Genomic DNA, 14,425 nt, shown 5'->3' with positions numbered 1-14,425 from the left:
GCGAGATACTTCGTTGGCGGTAAGCGTGGGAGTCCACGACCCGCTTCATACATGAGAGCGTAAATTGTGAAGTGATTCCTCGGTTGCCAGTTGGCCACGCTAGAGTACCATGTCACAACCAGCGGCTACTGAGTAAGGACCCGTTAGTGTCATCGTTAAAAATTTATATCTTAAAAAAAATAAAAATTTATTTTCATATTTTTAATAAACCATCGGATAAAATTCTATTAGCGTCTTATTAAGAAATTATATGAAGAATTTTAAAAAATTTCAAAAAAAATTAAATAGACTTATTAGTACAATAAGTAAAAAATAATAATCGATCTCATACATTAACTTATTTATTCCTTAAAATTTCAGTAAAATAAAATATCAAATAAAAATTACCCTGTATTGAAAGTATTACAACAATTATCAAATATTTATTCAAAAGAATTTCATAGTTTTCTTATCCAATCTTAACTTAAAAATCTTATGATTTTTCTAACAAAAAATTTCGGTTAAAAAAGTATTTCCAATAAACATGAGACACTAATAATCCTTGAAAATATATTATTACTAGAAATATTTTTTTATTGTTTCCAAGAAACAGATCCACTAGCGTCGGCGGCGACAGTCCGTAGGGAGCAAGTAAATTCGATGAGAAAATTAGGTCATGCCCTAAGCACAAATATACAACTAAGGAAAAACTGGTAATATTGTTTTCAAAAGCAGATTTTCATGGAATTTAGAAGTTGAGATCTTATTAATGCTCTACTAAAAAATTATTATATAATTTATTAAAAATTTTGTGTTTTATGTATGGTTCATGTCTATAAGGTAATCAGGTTTTACGGACCCTGATACGATTTTTACACCAATATGGGCAACCTGAGTTTACTTGTCAACTGGATTTTGCATTTAGGCAAGCCAAATTTATGATTAATTTGATTAAACCTGATATCATATATCAGATTGGTCTCACTTGGATGATTAAAAAAACACCAAGATCCTCCCGTTGAAGACCCCCTGGAAGGTCAACCATGTCATGTTTGATGAGTGAAGACAGAAAAGGCAGCTACCCTCTGGTTGTCTTTCATTACTATTGATACTACTCTTACATCCACCTTTCCCCCTCCCCTCCTGTGTTTTTTTTACACTTACAAATTGAATCAAAGCCACAAGTTACACTCCTTTCATTGCCAAACAAGCTATTCTTTAAATACCACCTCTAAACAAATCCAGAATAGATAAGCCAAAATAAAAGAGAAATTTTCCAATCAGACACTGTTAAAATAAAATTTTCCCTCTGCTCAAGTATCACAAATGGGGCAGGTTATGTAAATGTTGTGATTGTACATTCAATGCAGACACTGTTAAATAGCAAACAAGTCCAATTCTGTTTCCTACTACCAGTCGTGTCTAAAATTTACACTCAATGGTCTGCTCAACGATAACAACTAAAGCTGGTCATTACGTAAGGCTTGTAGACAGTAAAACTAGTAAGACAAAGTCCCTAATAGAAGACGATCACACCTACCTCCCCATGAATCTTCACAGTGGATTTATAGTTCTATGAAAAAACAGACACTTAATCCGACAACTAGGCACTAGTAAGTCTTCATGATACAATCACTAGCTCTCTTTTGTTGGTGATATCTGCATATAAAATATGATAGACCAGCTACTTGCCTAGTTAAAATACAATCAAGGACTGCCACTAGGTCGTATACCCCAACACAATTTCAACATTGCTAAACCACTCAAGAGTCACCTTCAAAAACCCACTTCAATGAGACTTCAAAAAGGATCAGGAAAGACGCCCATCACCTTTCAAGAAACCAAATAACCTCAAACAGCATAGAAACTTTTCACAACCTGTAGCTTGATAACCAATTATGATGTTAGACATCGATATAACTTTAAGATAACTAGGATTTGCATTTATTTCTTCTTTGATGTTGGCTACTAAATTAATAGAGTAAAGTTCCTTTCTTTGATGTTGGCTACTAAGTTAATTGAGCAAAGTTACATCCTCAATGCTTGTCCAATTTGAACCAATATCATACAAATCAATTGTTTACTTCAAGACAAGCAATTTAGAGCAACCAACATTCTTTTTTTGAAGAGAGAGTAAAAGAAGCAACCAGAATCACCAACAATACCAAACTGTACACTAAATCATATTTTGCATCATACCTTTCAATAAAAGAACATCTCGTGAGATCAGAGATGTACATGCTTTGTCTGCTAAGGATTCATCCCCAACATTTCAAATAAAATGCACTTCCAAAGGTGTTCTACCCCAATGACTCGATAACCGAGTAGGAACAATAGCTCATAAACCTTTTGAGTTCAAAAACGTTCCAGAGAGTCAACAGATCACGAAATTCTCCTTCCCGGTACTTTTAGCTATATAGAAGCAGCTAATTTTGTAAAATCATTGCCAGTAAATTCATGTTCAACTGCATGCCATTTGTCAATAACCACAAAAGAGTATAAACATGTGATGCTCAATTAGATGGACGAAAATTATTGCCCATCAATGCACCACTTATATACAGCCCCTATACATGAGTGATTTAAACAAAAGTGACAAAAGAACATCAAAACTAACCACCGTCATCAACAAATAAGTACTGACAGACAATAAAATATGATCCAATGCCATTATATTAAAGAGTCAAAACAAAATAGATCAAAACATGGTCTTAACAACTATCAACGTAAAAGAAAGGAAATCCTGAATAAGAATTCATGTCTGCCAGGAACAGTAAATGAATTTTAAGCAAAAACCCTAGAACTAGATTTCTTAGCAATTTCACAACACACATTAGAAACAAAAACTTGGAAGTTGTCCCCATTCAAATATCCACCCGGTCAACATGATTCAATTAAATCTACCTCACGGTAACGATATCATCAATCTTCAAAATCATCCTCACACATTCTGTTGCCAACGTGATTGCACTCGTACTCACCAACAATGGCTGCACAACATTCTCCTCCAGGATATTTGTAATTTGGCCCTTCCGAACATTAATCCCCGTGTTAATTTCCCCTTGAGCATGCCTATTTCTTAATTCTGTAACAATTGCAATCGGGTTCAAACCTGCATTTTCGGCCAGAGTGTAAGGAATCACCTCTAGTGCCTCTGCAAAAGATTTCACGCAGTAGCTCTCCATCCCCTGCAGCACCTTAGACCATGCACTAAGCTGGCGGGACATCTCAACCTCCGGAGCTCCGCCACCAGCAATCAAAAATTTCTTATTCACCAAGCAACGTACCACACACAAAGCGTCGTGCAAGCTCCGCTCAGCTTCATCGATCACTAACTGGTTTGACCCACGGACGAGAACGGAGGCAGTACGACCCATGTCCCTAATTCCACTGATCTTAACAATCTTACCATCGTTGAGTGAGACCTCCTCGACCAAGTCGGCAAATCCTAATTTTTCTTCACGGAAATGTTCGATATTGGATATTGGAAGACAATTTAGGGTTTTCGTGATAAACTCAATCTCATCCCGCTCGATATCTTTGATAACGAGGATCTTTGCCTTTGCAAGGTAATGCAAAGAGAGATCAGTCACGGCATCTCTCAAAATGGACTTTTGAATCAACAGCACGTTACACCCAGTGGCTCGGATTTTCTTAATCATACCCAAAATGTGGTTTCGTTCTTCTTTCAAGATTCGGTCCATTTGAGTGTAGTCCGATACCACTATACTCTGTTCAATGTCAGTTTTAGGCGGGGATATTTGGAATTGAATCACCGCAATTTTGGCGTTCTCGACACGGGCTGGCCCCCCGGCGGAGTGGCTCACTTTCTTGTCGAAGACAAGGCCCTTGACCAGCTCGGTGTCGTCAACAGTTCCACCAAGCTTCTTCACGATCTTGATATCACGAAGGTCCACAAGGTCGGGATGGGCGGGATCAACGATGGATAGCACCGCATCAACGGCAAGCGGGGCCAAGAGCGTGGAGTACTGGCTGACGACTTTGGAATTGAGCGAGGTGGCGGCGGCTTTCAGAAGGGCGTCGCGATCGGAGAGCTCGAGCGGTACGGCCATTGCGGTGAGAATATCGACGGCTTTGAGTGAAAGCTTGTGGAGAGCGTCAGACACAACGGTGGGGTGGATCCCGCTGGAAAGTAGAGTGAGCGCGTGCTTGAGGAGGGCACCAGCGAGGACAACAACGGTGGTGGTGCCGTCCCCAGCCACGATGTCTTGGGACTTGGAGAGCTCGACGAGGAACTTGGCAGCGGGCTGGAGGACCTCCATCTTGTTGAGTATGGTGGCACCGTCATTGGTGATGATAACCTCGCCGGAGGCGGTCGAGATCATTTTGTCCATTCCCTTGGGACCCAGACTCGTACGAACCGCATCGGCGACGGCGCGGGCGGCGACGATGTTCCCAATGCGGATGTCGTCTTTGCGTTTATTATCAACGTAGCTCTCCGTCTTGAAGGAACGCAGTTGGGGGACTGCAGGGATTGCCATTCGGAGGCGAATACGAGATCTAAAACCCTGAAACGGCTAGTAGCAGAAAAAGATCAGATGATAAAAGCCCAAGTCGCTTCGTAGTCGTGTTCCGCACAATATGAAGAACAAGCCAAAAACCCTAGTTGCTTCAAAAGTTTGGTAGAGTAGAAGTAGTCCGAAGCGGGAAGCAGGAGGGTTGAGGGGTATGTAAAGACTCTAGAAAGAACCAAAGCTGGTGGCCTTTCACCTTTGGTTATTTACTGTTTCTCTGTCCCGATCTCGTGATAGAAATTAGAAAACAGAAAGTTAGAAACAATAATTTCGCATTTTCGCTTCATAAGGGCAATTTTTCAAAAAGACCCCAGTTTGCGATCTATTCTAATTTCTAAGCATACCCACGACTTTGAGGTATTAATAAGATTAATTACCCACATACCCTTTGAATATAGTAAATTAACTATACGTCACTGAATTTAAAAATAATTACATTTCCTCCTACTGCCTCATAGTTAGAAGGCTACATTAGAGAAATCAATGATCATATCACATTAAACCATCAGTCTGGCTATATTTACAGAGATTATGCATCTTCTCCACATAACCAAATTTCTAGAACCGAAAAAACAAAAGATTATAAGTCATTCAATTTAAAAAAAAAATACGATCTAATTAGTGAGTTTTATAATAAATATTTATTTGAATAAGAGAATCTTCATTCTCAGATTTATGATACAAAACAAAAAATTAAGGCCTGCATAGGAGAAAACAATGCAACTAATGTAGTGCTGAATAACATGCTCAGTTCTTACCGTTCCAACGCTCCATACAAATCCCGCAGAATTTAATACTAAGTATTTTCAGCAACTGGCTGATGATTATATAGACTGTGAGTTAGCACCGATGTCAGACTTGCAAACAAAACAGGGTTATACTAATCCGAGTCGTATATAACTGCAAATTTAGCTATAGAAACCGTCTAATGCCCGCTCAGACGTTCTTTTTTAACAAAATCTGATTATTTAAAAGCATCAATCTTGCAAACAAAAATAAGCTATGCTTATCCAAGTTCCTTCTACAAACACTTTAATGGAACACAACTCTCGCAGATGATATTTCTAGTCGGTCTTAATAAGTGTAACCCTTCACAAACATCCCCTTCTTAGATTCTTCACTCTCACCTTCAGCTGAATATCGGCCAAGCTGAGCTATTGAGTTAGCCTTGGCACGAATCAAGAGTGCCCTCTGTGCTGCTTCAACATTCTCAGGGCGCCCTTGCCATGTCTTTAAGACACTGTTCTGCAGTGCTCGTGCATACGAGAATGAAACGTGCCATGGGTTTGGACTTTGGTTCATAGCGTTCAGGTTCAATGTAGCTTCCACTTCAGACTGCCCTCCTGATAAGAACTGTATAAAAGGACAGAGTCAATATATATATAAGAATACAAGGATTTGTAAATGACATACTCAGTATATAAAAAGTATTAAGACGATGTAGAACAGTGTGGATGCCTAAATGCTTCGCTTATCTGTCATGTCAAGGAATCGGATAGACTACCTACTTGTCTAAATTGATTATTTTGTGCTCAAAATACACATATGAATAAAAAAGGAGTATCACTTTTAGTTGCCCCACACAAAAACAAGGAAGTTCAGAAATAATAGATAGGGCAAAAAGATTTTACAGAACATACCATGATGCCAGGGACTGCAGGTGGTACCCTCCTTTTGAGCATTTTCAGCGTGAATTTTGCAATGGTCTCTGGTGAAGCCTTCTCTTTGTGCTCTGCACCTGGGGTTACCATACTAGGCTTCAACAAGATGCCTTCAAATACCACATTGTTTTGTGCTAGGTAGAAGAAAACTTCCGCCCAGACATTCTCTGCCACCTCAAGGGTCCGATCAATTGAGTGGTCCCCATCGAGGAGGATCTCAGGTTCCACGATTGGCACAAGACCATTATCCTGCAAGAGTCATCAAATAACCGCTACTAAGGCTGTGTTTGTCCCAAAGGGTAACCATAAGGAAAAAGTGCAAATGGAAATTTTTCATTAGACCAAAGCTTTCTGGTGTTTATACAGAATTTAGGGAATGAGAAAACTTTCACTCTAATTCCAGTCGTCCCACAAAGACTTCAAGGCAGTGTTATAAAACCTAGACCTAACCGGCCGGTTAAACTGGGTTGAACCGGACCCGGTAGCCTATCCAGGTTGTATTAGAAGAAAACCCGGGGAGGAGCAAAAAACTCAACTTACCTGGCAGGTGTTGCTGGTTTGACAGGCAAACCGGCTGATCTGGCTAGATCAATTGGATCACTCTTTCCAGCGTGCACAACAGGAAAGGGGGAAGGGGGGAAAGGGGAAGGTGAAAGGGGAAAGGGGAGGGGGAGGGTGGCAGCAGATTCCTCCCTGCCCCTCCCTTGTCTCTAAAGTTACACAGAGAGAAGGCAGGGCAGAGCCTGCCCCTCCTTCTTTAGCCAGCAGGGAAAGGGCCCATGTGTGGGAGCTCCACATGGTGGAGGGGAGGCCGAAGGGAAGCGGGGGACAAGCAGGGATTCCCACCCTTCTCCTCTCCCTCTATAACTCATAGATCGGGGTAACTTTCTTCCCCTGTTGGTTTTTTCTTTAATTATACAATCAGCACTGTTACAAACTGCAGTTAAACCCAGTTGAACCTGGTTGGACTGGAACCAGCCACCTCACTGGGTCGCTGACCAGATCAAGTTTCATAACATTGCTCAAAGGGATAAGAAAACGAAGTTCTTATTGCTCCAGTAAAAAATGATGGAAAAAATTAATTGAGAAAGCACAAATGCCAGAAAACTACTCAAAGGGAACTTTTTTTCAATTAGAAAAAAAATTCAATGAGAAAATTGGTTAAAGGTGATCAAACAGAAAGTTATTGATGTAAGTCATAACACATCAATAATCTAATTTAAACAGCTCAACTGAGAGGAAGAAAAGACTACTGTGTTGTTTCTTTATGTTCTCAAAGAAAAGATGGATATAAAAAAAGCTTCCAAGAGTTACTTTGCATGCTGACAAGCAAAAAGTAAAAAAAGGAACAAAGAGTTCTTTTTGGATCTCACAAAAGGTTCTGAAGTCCACTCAACCATGCAGTGATAATCTACAAGTTTTTATTGAGTCAACTAAATCAAAGGTTCGTCGTATCCAAAAAGTTTCCTGCTGCAAGATCGGATCTGTCAATTTAGAAAAAGAAAAGGAAAAAGAAAAAAATCCCTCAAAAAGTGTTATCCTTATGTTAAAAATCAATAAGCTCTTACAATTATTATCTTGCTGGAAAAGGAATTCTCCAATTTCGATTTTTTTGTCCAGAACTGTGAGACATGCCAGAGATCTAAAGCAACACACTCTTTTCATGAGATATCTCAAGAAAAAAATAAACATTGAACAGTTATCAATAATCCAAAGGGCTTTCAGACTACAGCTTTGCAGTGCTGTCAGCTAAGCTCCAGGTTTTGAGGAACCCATGGACATTCCCTATCAACTCCATACAACATGATCAATCACCTCCCATCAATGAATGTGGTTCTACACATAAATTGGTAGGATCCACCGAAAACCTCTCCCCGGTGGATCTGTTTTAGGTTATTCTAATATAGATTGGTTAGAATTTCTGACTTGTCTCGCTGATTCGGTGCCCATCTCAGCTTTGGGTTGAATATACAAATAGATCCTTGTAATGGTTTCATCGGCCTCTCAGGAGATGTAATAGAGTCTTAACCAAATAAGCATAGGAGATGTGTTACCAAAGCAGCAGGCAGTCAAAACATAGGAGCACAAGATACCTGAGAAATAGCAGCATATCGTGCAAGTCCCCAGGCGGCTTCCTTGACAGCCAAAGCAGATGGCCCACAAGGAATACTAACCACTGTCCTCCTGCAACCCAGTATAGAGTGCATAAGTTATCAAAAATTCATGAAAGAAGGAATTACATAAGTCATACACAGATTAGCTACAAGAACGAGTGGATAGCAGTATCTATTATGTTTGACAGATCCACTCCAAGGGCCACCAAGCAGCCCATTCCAGGTATCAGCTTGGGAATAGTATCATGGAGACACACTTACCACTTTGCAAAACGTGCACCTTGATTGTAATATTCAGCACATCTTGAAGCCAATCCATCCAAACCTTGGCACCAAGATTCATTGTTTGATCCTGGTAAAGGAACCAAACCCTTAAAAAAGAAATGGACTCGATTAGTAAATCTTATCAGCAGAGAGAACGAGAGAGAGAGAGAGAGAGAGAGTACCTTGTCGACTTTGATTCCAGGTGTGATGTTCCCCTCACGCAAGCAGTCTACAAATTTCTTCCCGTCTGTTGTTGATTGGTACAGTGTCTCCTCAAATAGAATAGAACCAGAAATATATTCACCCAGACCAGGAGTGGTCAGTAAAAGTTGCCTATAAGCTTGTCGGTTGGCTTCTGTGTTGTCCAAACCAATTGATGACAGCCTTTTTCCACACGTTGCGTTTGATTCATCAATAGCAAGGATGCCACGTCCAGGAGAAGCTATAGATTTCTATAAGCAAACATAACAGCAGATTTATCACATAATTCATCAGATGGAGATGCAATTGGTTATTTTCAAAACGAAACTAAATTCCTTAAATATGACTTGAGAGGTTAGTGTAAACCTACAAGCTCAGATTTTTTTGCTCATTTGACAGGCCATATCAACTTCCAATTGTTTCAATTTATTGAATATTTCGGTTAGAATCATGATTACAGAAAAACCAGAACCATCAAAACCAGGCCAAAACATAATCGTATGGAACTGCAGGTTATGATCATAACAATTTAAATCTAATGCGAGTTGTGCTTTGCACAAAAGGATATTTAACTTCTCCTATACTTCCAGCCGCATCAGTCAAAGAGAAAATAGGATGCAAAACAACTACGGAGTGCAAGAGAAACCTAGGAGATCGATAGAAACCAAACGATGCTAAACCAGTGAAGAAGGTGCCTAAACAGAAGCTTGCTATGGTATCTAACTAGATCAGTGCATTCTGAGCGTTTCTTATGTTGAAATACTTTTTCACAAAGCCAAGACGGCGAGTTTCACACGAAAATCATATAATAATCCTCCTAAATATCCTAAGGAAGAGAAGCATCCATTCCAAATCCAAACAAGCTCTATTCCACAGAAGAGAAGCATCGAAAATAAGATCAGGGAAAAGATCGAGTAAAAACTCACGGCGGTCTGGACGAGCTCATCGGCGTAAGCTCCAGCACGGATCGGAACAGCAACTCGACAGGAAAGCGGGCGAGTCGAACAGTTACGATTGAAGGACTGTTGTCCGATCCACTGAGAGGAGGACGCGTTGAGTTTCACGAGACTCACAGACGCCATTACTGCAAATCTGCAATTACCCTTGATTTCTTCGATCGATTTTCAGCTTTTTTTTCCCTCGATCGTTCTGTCTGCAGAACCAGTTTCTTTCCAGGGGTTGGTGGCGTCGATTTATATATGATGGCGAAATCTGTCTTCTCGTGGAGTCCGAACTCCCAAGTGGGAGAAAGACAGCGAACCTCAAAGGACGAAATTACCCTTTTTGTTCAAGAAATTAAATCCGTTAGGACAGATTTGGCCCGAACTCGGAGGAAAAACGAATCTCTATTTCTCTCAATGAATTTCATAATTGACAAATAAATGTAAGTCTCTTATTGTAGATTCTTATGGTAGGCAAGGATAGAAATGTAATGTAAAAAGGTAATTGAGTCAACACAAAAAAGTCGAATGAAGATGGTTAGGGCTTGGACCGTGGCAGCTAAGCCAGGCCTAGAGATCCTCACCCCTGCTCCGAACTTGGACTCTTGCCCAATAGTGACATGTCCCCTCACTTTTTTGGGGGTTTTCCACGTCTATTTTGTAACTGTTGCTCGCGTGGATTCTCTCGTCACACGAAACGAAACCTGACAAAACCTGACCGCCTGCAGCCAGACCTCTCTTTAGCCCATGAGATAAAGTCTACTTGGGCTTCCCAACAATATGGGCCAGTACTAATGGTTAAATATGGATAAATAGCACTTTATAAATAATTTCATAATATGAAAAAAAGTATGAATTTAAGCACATACAAGCTTAGTGGGCCCAACTTTCATTTGTACTATCAAATCTGAATAGAATTATTTAAAAATCGATCTCTTCTTATTATATTTTTTTACTATTTTTAAGTTTTTTTTCTTAATTTATCAAATTTGAATGATAAAATAAAGTTTTCATGTTATAATTGAAGACTGTTGCAGTTAATAATTGTTTAGCAGCAGGTTCACAGTCACTTATGAAGCTCAAACTTTGTACTAATCAATAATTAATAGCTTCTGTAAGATCCATTCATGAAAACAGATTCTTAGACCATATCCAGACATTAAATCTGAAGCCATTGATGTCGACTTATCTTTACAATCAACCAAACACTTAGAAATTTTCTGCTGAGGCTATCTTAGACCAGCTAAGACATAACCTTTCAAGTTTTTCCCTTTGTTTCAGATCTTATTGCCAGAATGAGAACTAAAAACTAATTTCTTTTGTCTATTTTGAGATGGATTTCTGATTTCTTCCTCAGGGAAGATCATCAACAACTGGAGTTTCTTTGCTGATTTTTCTTCCTCAACGAGAGGCTCTGTCAAATTGTCTTCCACCTCTTGGTTTTCCTTTCTGCTCTTTACTTTATCCCCACAGAACCAATCATGATGAGAATTGCGCCTATAATCCTGTAAAAGAAATAACAAACGAAACTGCTTCACCAAATTTCATTAACTTTCCGATAAGAAGGCGCTGAATGAGTCATCTTCCTTCTTAAACTTACCCTCCAGAATAAAGTTGATCGCGCAGTATAAGAGAAGCCATGATAGCTACTAAAACTGTTTGCACTGACTGGAATACAGCAACAAAAAGGGGACTTCCTTTGTCATTGCACCATGTTTGAAGAGAGAAGCTAATGCCAGAGGCCACGATTCCCTATACGGCGACAAGTACAGCAGCTCAGAGAACTTGTCTATAAACTTTTTTTGATTCGATAATATATACTATCATCATGGTTAAAAGAAGCGAAGAAGAAAAGAAGGAGATGAGTGAAAGGTTTCGAAGGCATTTACAGCATAGAGGATGATTAAAAGCTCCCCTCCTGATTGGATTTTCCAATGATCTGTATCTCTATCTACGAAGGCTGCTATTGCCAAGAACTGTATCACTCCGAAGAAGCAGGTAATGGAGGTGAGAGAGGGCCTGGCCGGATACTTTCGCAACACCGAGCCCTGCAACAATGCATACAATTAAAACTCAGAAAACTGACAACTAAGAAACGTTTATTCATAGATTATTAAGTTGGAGATGGTTAAGCGTTGCATATTCTGATAATCACAGACAACCTAACGTCCGATGCCCCATTCTCTTTGAAGAGAAAAACGCGGCTTCTTCCACTGCACTTCCTAGTGGTTGCGTTGGTTGATAATGGAGAAATGGTGGACCCTTATAGAGAGTAATAATGGTGGCGCCACTGACACAAGTAATCGTACCCATCACCTTCGCGAACCCGTCTCTCTTCGAGATATTGACTCGCTCGAGTCTGGAAGGAAGAAGAAGGCTCTTAACATGAAACGAAGTTCAAATATATCAAGCTTTCAGTTTCTGAAACAGAGCGTGAATAACCTAAGAGCCGCTGCCATCGCAAACGTGATTGCAGGGACAGAGTTTTGTATAGCAGATGCGAAAGTAGGAGACGCGTAGTACAAACCCAACAAGTAAAATCCTTGATTAGCAGTAATCCTGAAAAAAAAAAAAAAAGAGAGAACGAAAGAATTCATAAGAAGCAGAAAAGAGAGAAGAAGTTACGTACGAACTAATAACCCAAAACAGTGAGAAACATACCCACATAAAGCGAGAAAGAAAAGCTGAACCAGCAACCCAAACGAAAGAGGTGGTCTTTTCTTTCTGTGAACATCAACTCGATTTATCAAATACAATTCAAATGGCCAAAGACGCAGATTCTTGACTTCGACCAGAACAAAATGGACTTACTTCTCTAAAATGTAAGCAAAAAGGCACAACAAAAGCAGAGCAATCACGTTTCTGTACACCGGGGACACTACTTTGCTAACACCAATATTAAGTGCAGTTCTGGAGACAATATGAAACCCAGCGAAGCAGAATTGCAGGGACAGCATTGCCAGGTAAAGCTTCTGGTATAACTAAAGCTAAAATCTGAGCATAGATTCAAGATTATCAAACTACGAATAGTAAATGGAGAAATCGAAAATATGAAGTAAATCAATCACAAGAGGCACAAAGTTTACGTGGTTCGGCAAACAGCCTACATCCATGGGAGGAGACGACGATTCCACTAAAATCGAAGAGTAGAAGCTTTGCGGCTCCAAGCTTGATTACAAAATCGATTTCCGATTAATCCCTTCGACAAAACCCTTTCGACCTCGAAAAGAAATCCCTAATTTCTGAAACGTCAAAAACTCCCGATCCCGAACTAGAAATCCCGAGTAAGTAAACCGGGTCGGGGACGAACCGTCAGGTGGTCGAGTTGACGGGTCGCGGACCAGGCTTAATGAAATCAAGCCACCCGGTTAACAAATCTCCATTTTGGCTTGAATTCAATTAATCCTCTCTAAAACTGAAACTGTTTATCGTCATATGGTATTAGAGTTGTGCTGTTATAACTAAAATTGACTAGTCTTCTTGAGTTGTGCTGTGAGTTGGAAGGCAACATTACAGATTATAGTTGCCCTATCCACTACAGAGGCCGAGTACATGGCTGTAACTGAGGCAGTGAAAGAAGTTATCTGGTTGAGAGGTGAGCTTGGTTTGCCACAAGGTGCTACAGTTGTTCACTGTGATAGTCAGAGTGTTATACATTTGACTAAAAATCAGATGTATCATGAGATAACTAATTACATTAATGCCATATATCATTTTGTGAGAGATATTGTCTCTCAGGGCCAGATTGAGGTAAAGAAGATTAGTACTACAGAGAATGCAGCAGATATGATGACCAAACCAGTTCCTACACTAAAGTTCAAACACTGTTTGGACTTGATTGGTGTTTGCAATATCTGAGGAGGATGCCCTAGGTGGAGATGGCAATAGATAGTTTCAATTTTTAGAGATGATTAATTGAATTCAAGCCAAGGTGGAGATTTGTTAACTGGGTGGTTTGATTTCATTAAGCCCGGTTCACGACCCGTCGACCCAACCACCTGATGGTTCATCCCTAACCCAGTTTACTTACTTTGGATTTCCAGTTCGGGACCAGGAGTTCGAGACGTTTAAGAAATTAGGAATTTCTTTTCGAGGTCGAAAGGGTTTCGCCGAGGGGATTAATTGGAAATCGATTTTGTAATCAAGTTCGAAGCCACAAAGCTTCTACTTTTCGATTTTAGTGGAATCGTCGTCTCCTCTCGTGGATGTAGGCTGTTGTCAAACCACTTGAACTCTGTGCTTCTCTTGTGATTGATTTACCTTATGTTTTCGATTTCTCATTTACTGATCGTAGTTTGATAATCTTGAATCTATGCTCAGTTTTTAGCTTTAGTTATAACAGCTTCGTCTTCTCAGGCACCGTCTTCCTCTATAGGCTTCAACTTGCTCCATATAAAGACGAAACGAGTATTATTAGGCATGTGATTTGATGCATGAAAGTGGCAGAAGTTTGCCGACAAGTCTAGTTAATATTTTTTTTTTATCGCATCTTACATTTGATAATAGGAATATAATACTGCAACTCGCCAACTCTCCTACATTTGATTTAAACGAGTTAATCATCAACTTTGATTGGCTGAACTGGATCATGTTAGGCTGACGTCGTCAGAACTTCTTTGCTAAGAGGATCAGTCGTCAACCAGCATATCGTAAACCAACGGCGATGGTTCAGAATAAAAAAAGATTGCATTATCAATCTGTCGAAGAAATGGGGGGCTTGCTATAATTGA

At 39.9% G+C, this 14,425-nt stretch overlaps 2 protein-coding genes and 1 pseudogene across 2 annotated transcripts; all 3 read right to left on the bottom strand.

Annotated features, from left to right (window-relative positions):
• Positions 1 to 2,607: 2,607 nt before the first annotated feature.
• Positions 2,608 to 4,653, bottom strand: LOC137936880 (T-complex protein 1 subunit delta). The gene has a single exon (XM_068781820.1). It carries the CDS (start codon positions 4,479 to 4,481, stop codon positions 2,880 to 2,882), a length of 1,602 nt encoding a protein of 533 aa, XP_068637921.1. The 5' UTR covers positions 4,482 to 4,653; the 3' UTR covers positions 2,608 to 2,879.
• Positions 4,654 to 5,412: 759 nt separating this feature from the next.
• LOC137936264 (fructose-bisphosphate aldolase 3, chloroplastic) lies at positions 5,413 to 9,933 on the bottom strand. Its single transcript, XM_068780848.1, has 6 exons — positions 9,681 to 9,933; positions 8,736 to 9,005; positions 8,551 to 8,660; positions 8,269 to 8,359; positions 6,155 to 6,424; positions 5,413 to 5,867 (listed from the first exon to the last, which is right to left on the bottom strand). The coding sequence occupies exons 1-6, from the start codon at positions 9,834 to 9,836 to the stop codon at positions 5,589 to 5,591; spliced, it is 1,176 nt and encodes a 391-aa protein (XP_068636949.1). The 5' UTR covers positions 9,837 to 9,933; the 3' UTR covers positions 5,413 to 5,588.
• A 1,039-nt stretch (positions 9,934 to 10,972) lies between these two features.
• Positions 10,973 to 12,661, bottom strand: LOC137937503 (WAT1-related protein At3g18200-like; annotated as a pseudogene).
• Between the last annotated feature and the right edge of the window lie 1,764 nt (positions 12,662 to 14,425).

The sequence above is a fragment of the Aristolochia californica genome, unplaced genomic scaffold (assembly GCF_029961685.1).
Source record: "Aristolochia californica isolate CCGP_79_NKW_82.1479 unplaced genomic scaffold, dmAriCali1.0.hap1 SCAF_7, whole genome shotgun sequence".
NCBI lineage: Eukaryota > Viridiplantae > Streptophyta > Magnoliopsida > Piperales > Aristolochiaceae > Aristolochia > Aristolochia californica.
This window is presented reverse-complemented; position numbering and strand designations above follow the sequence as displayed.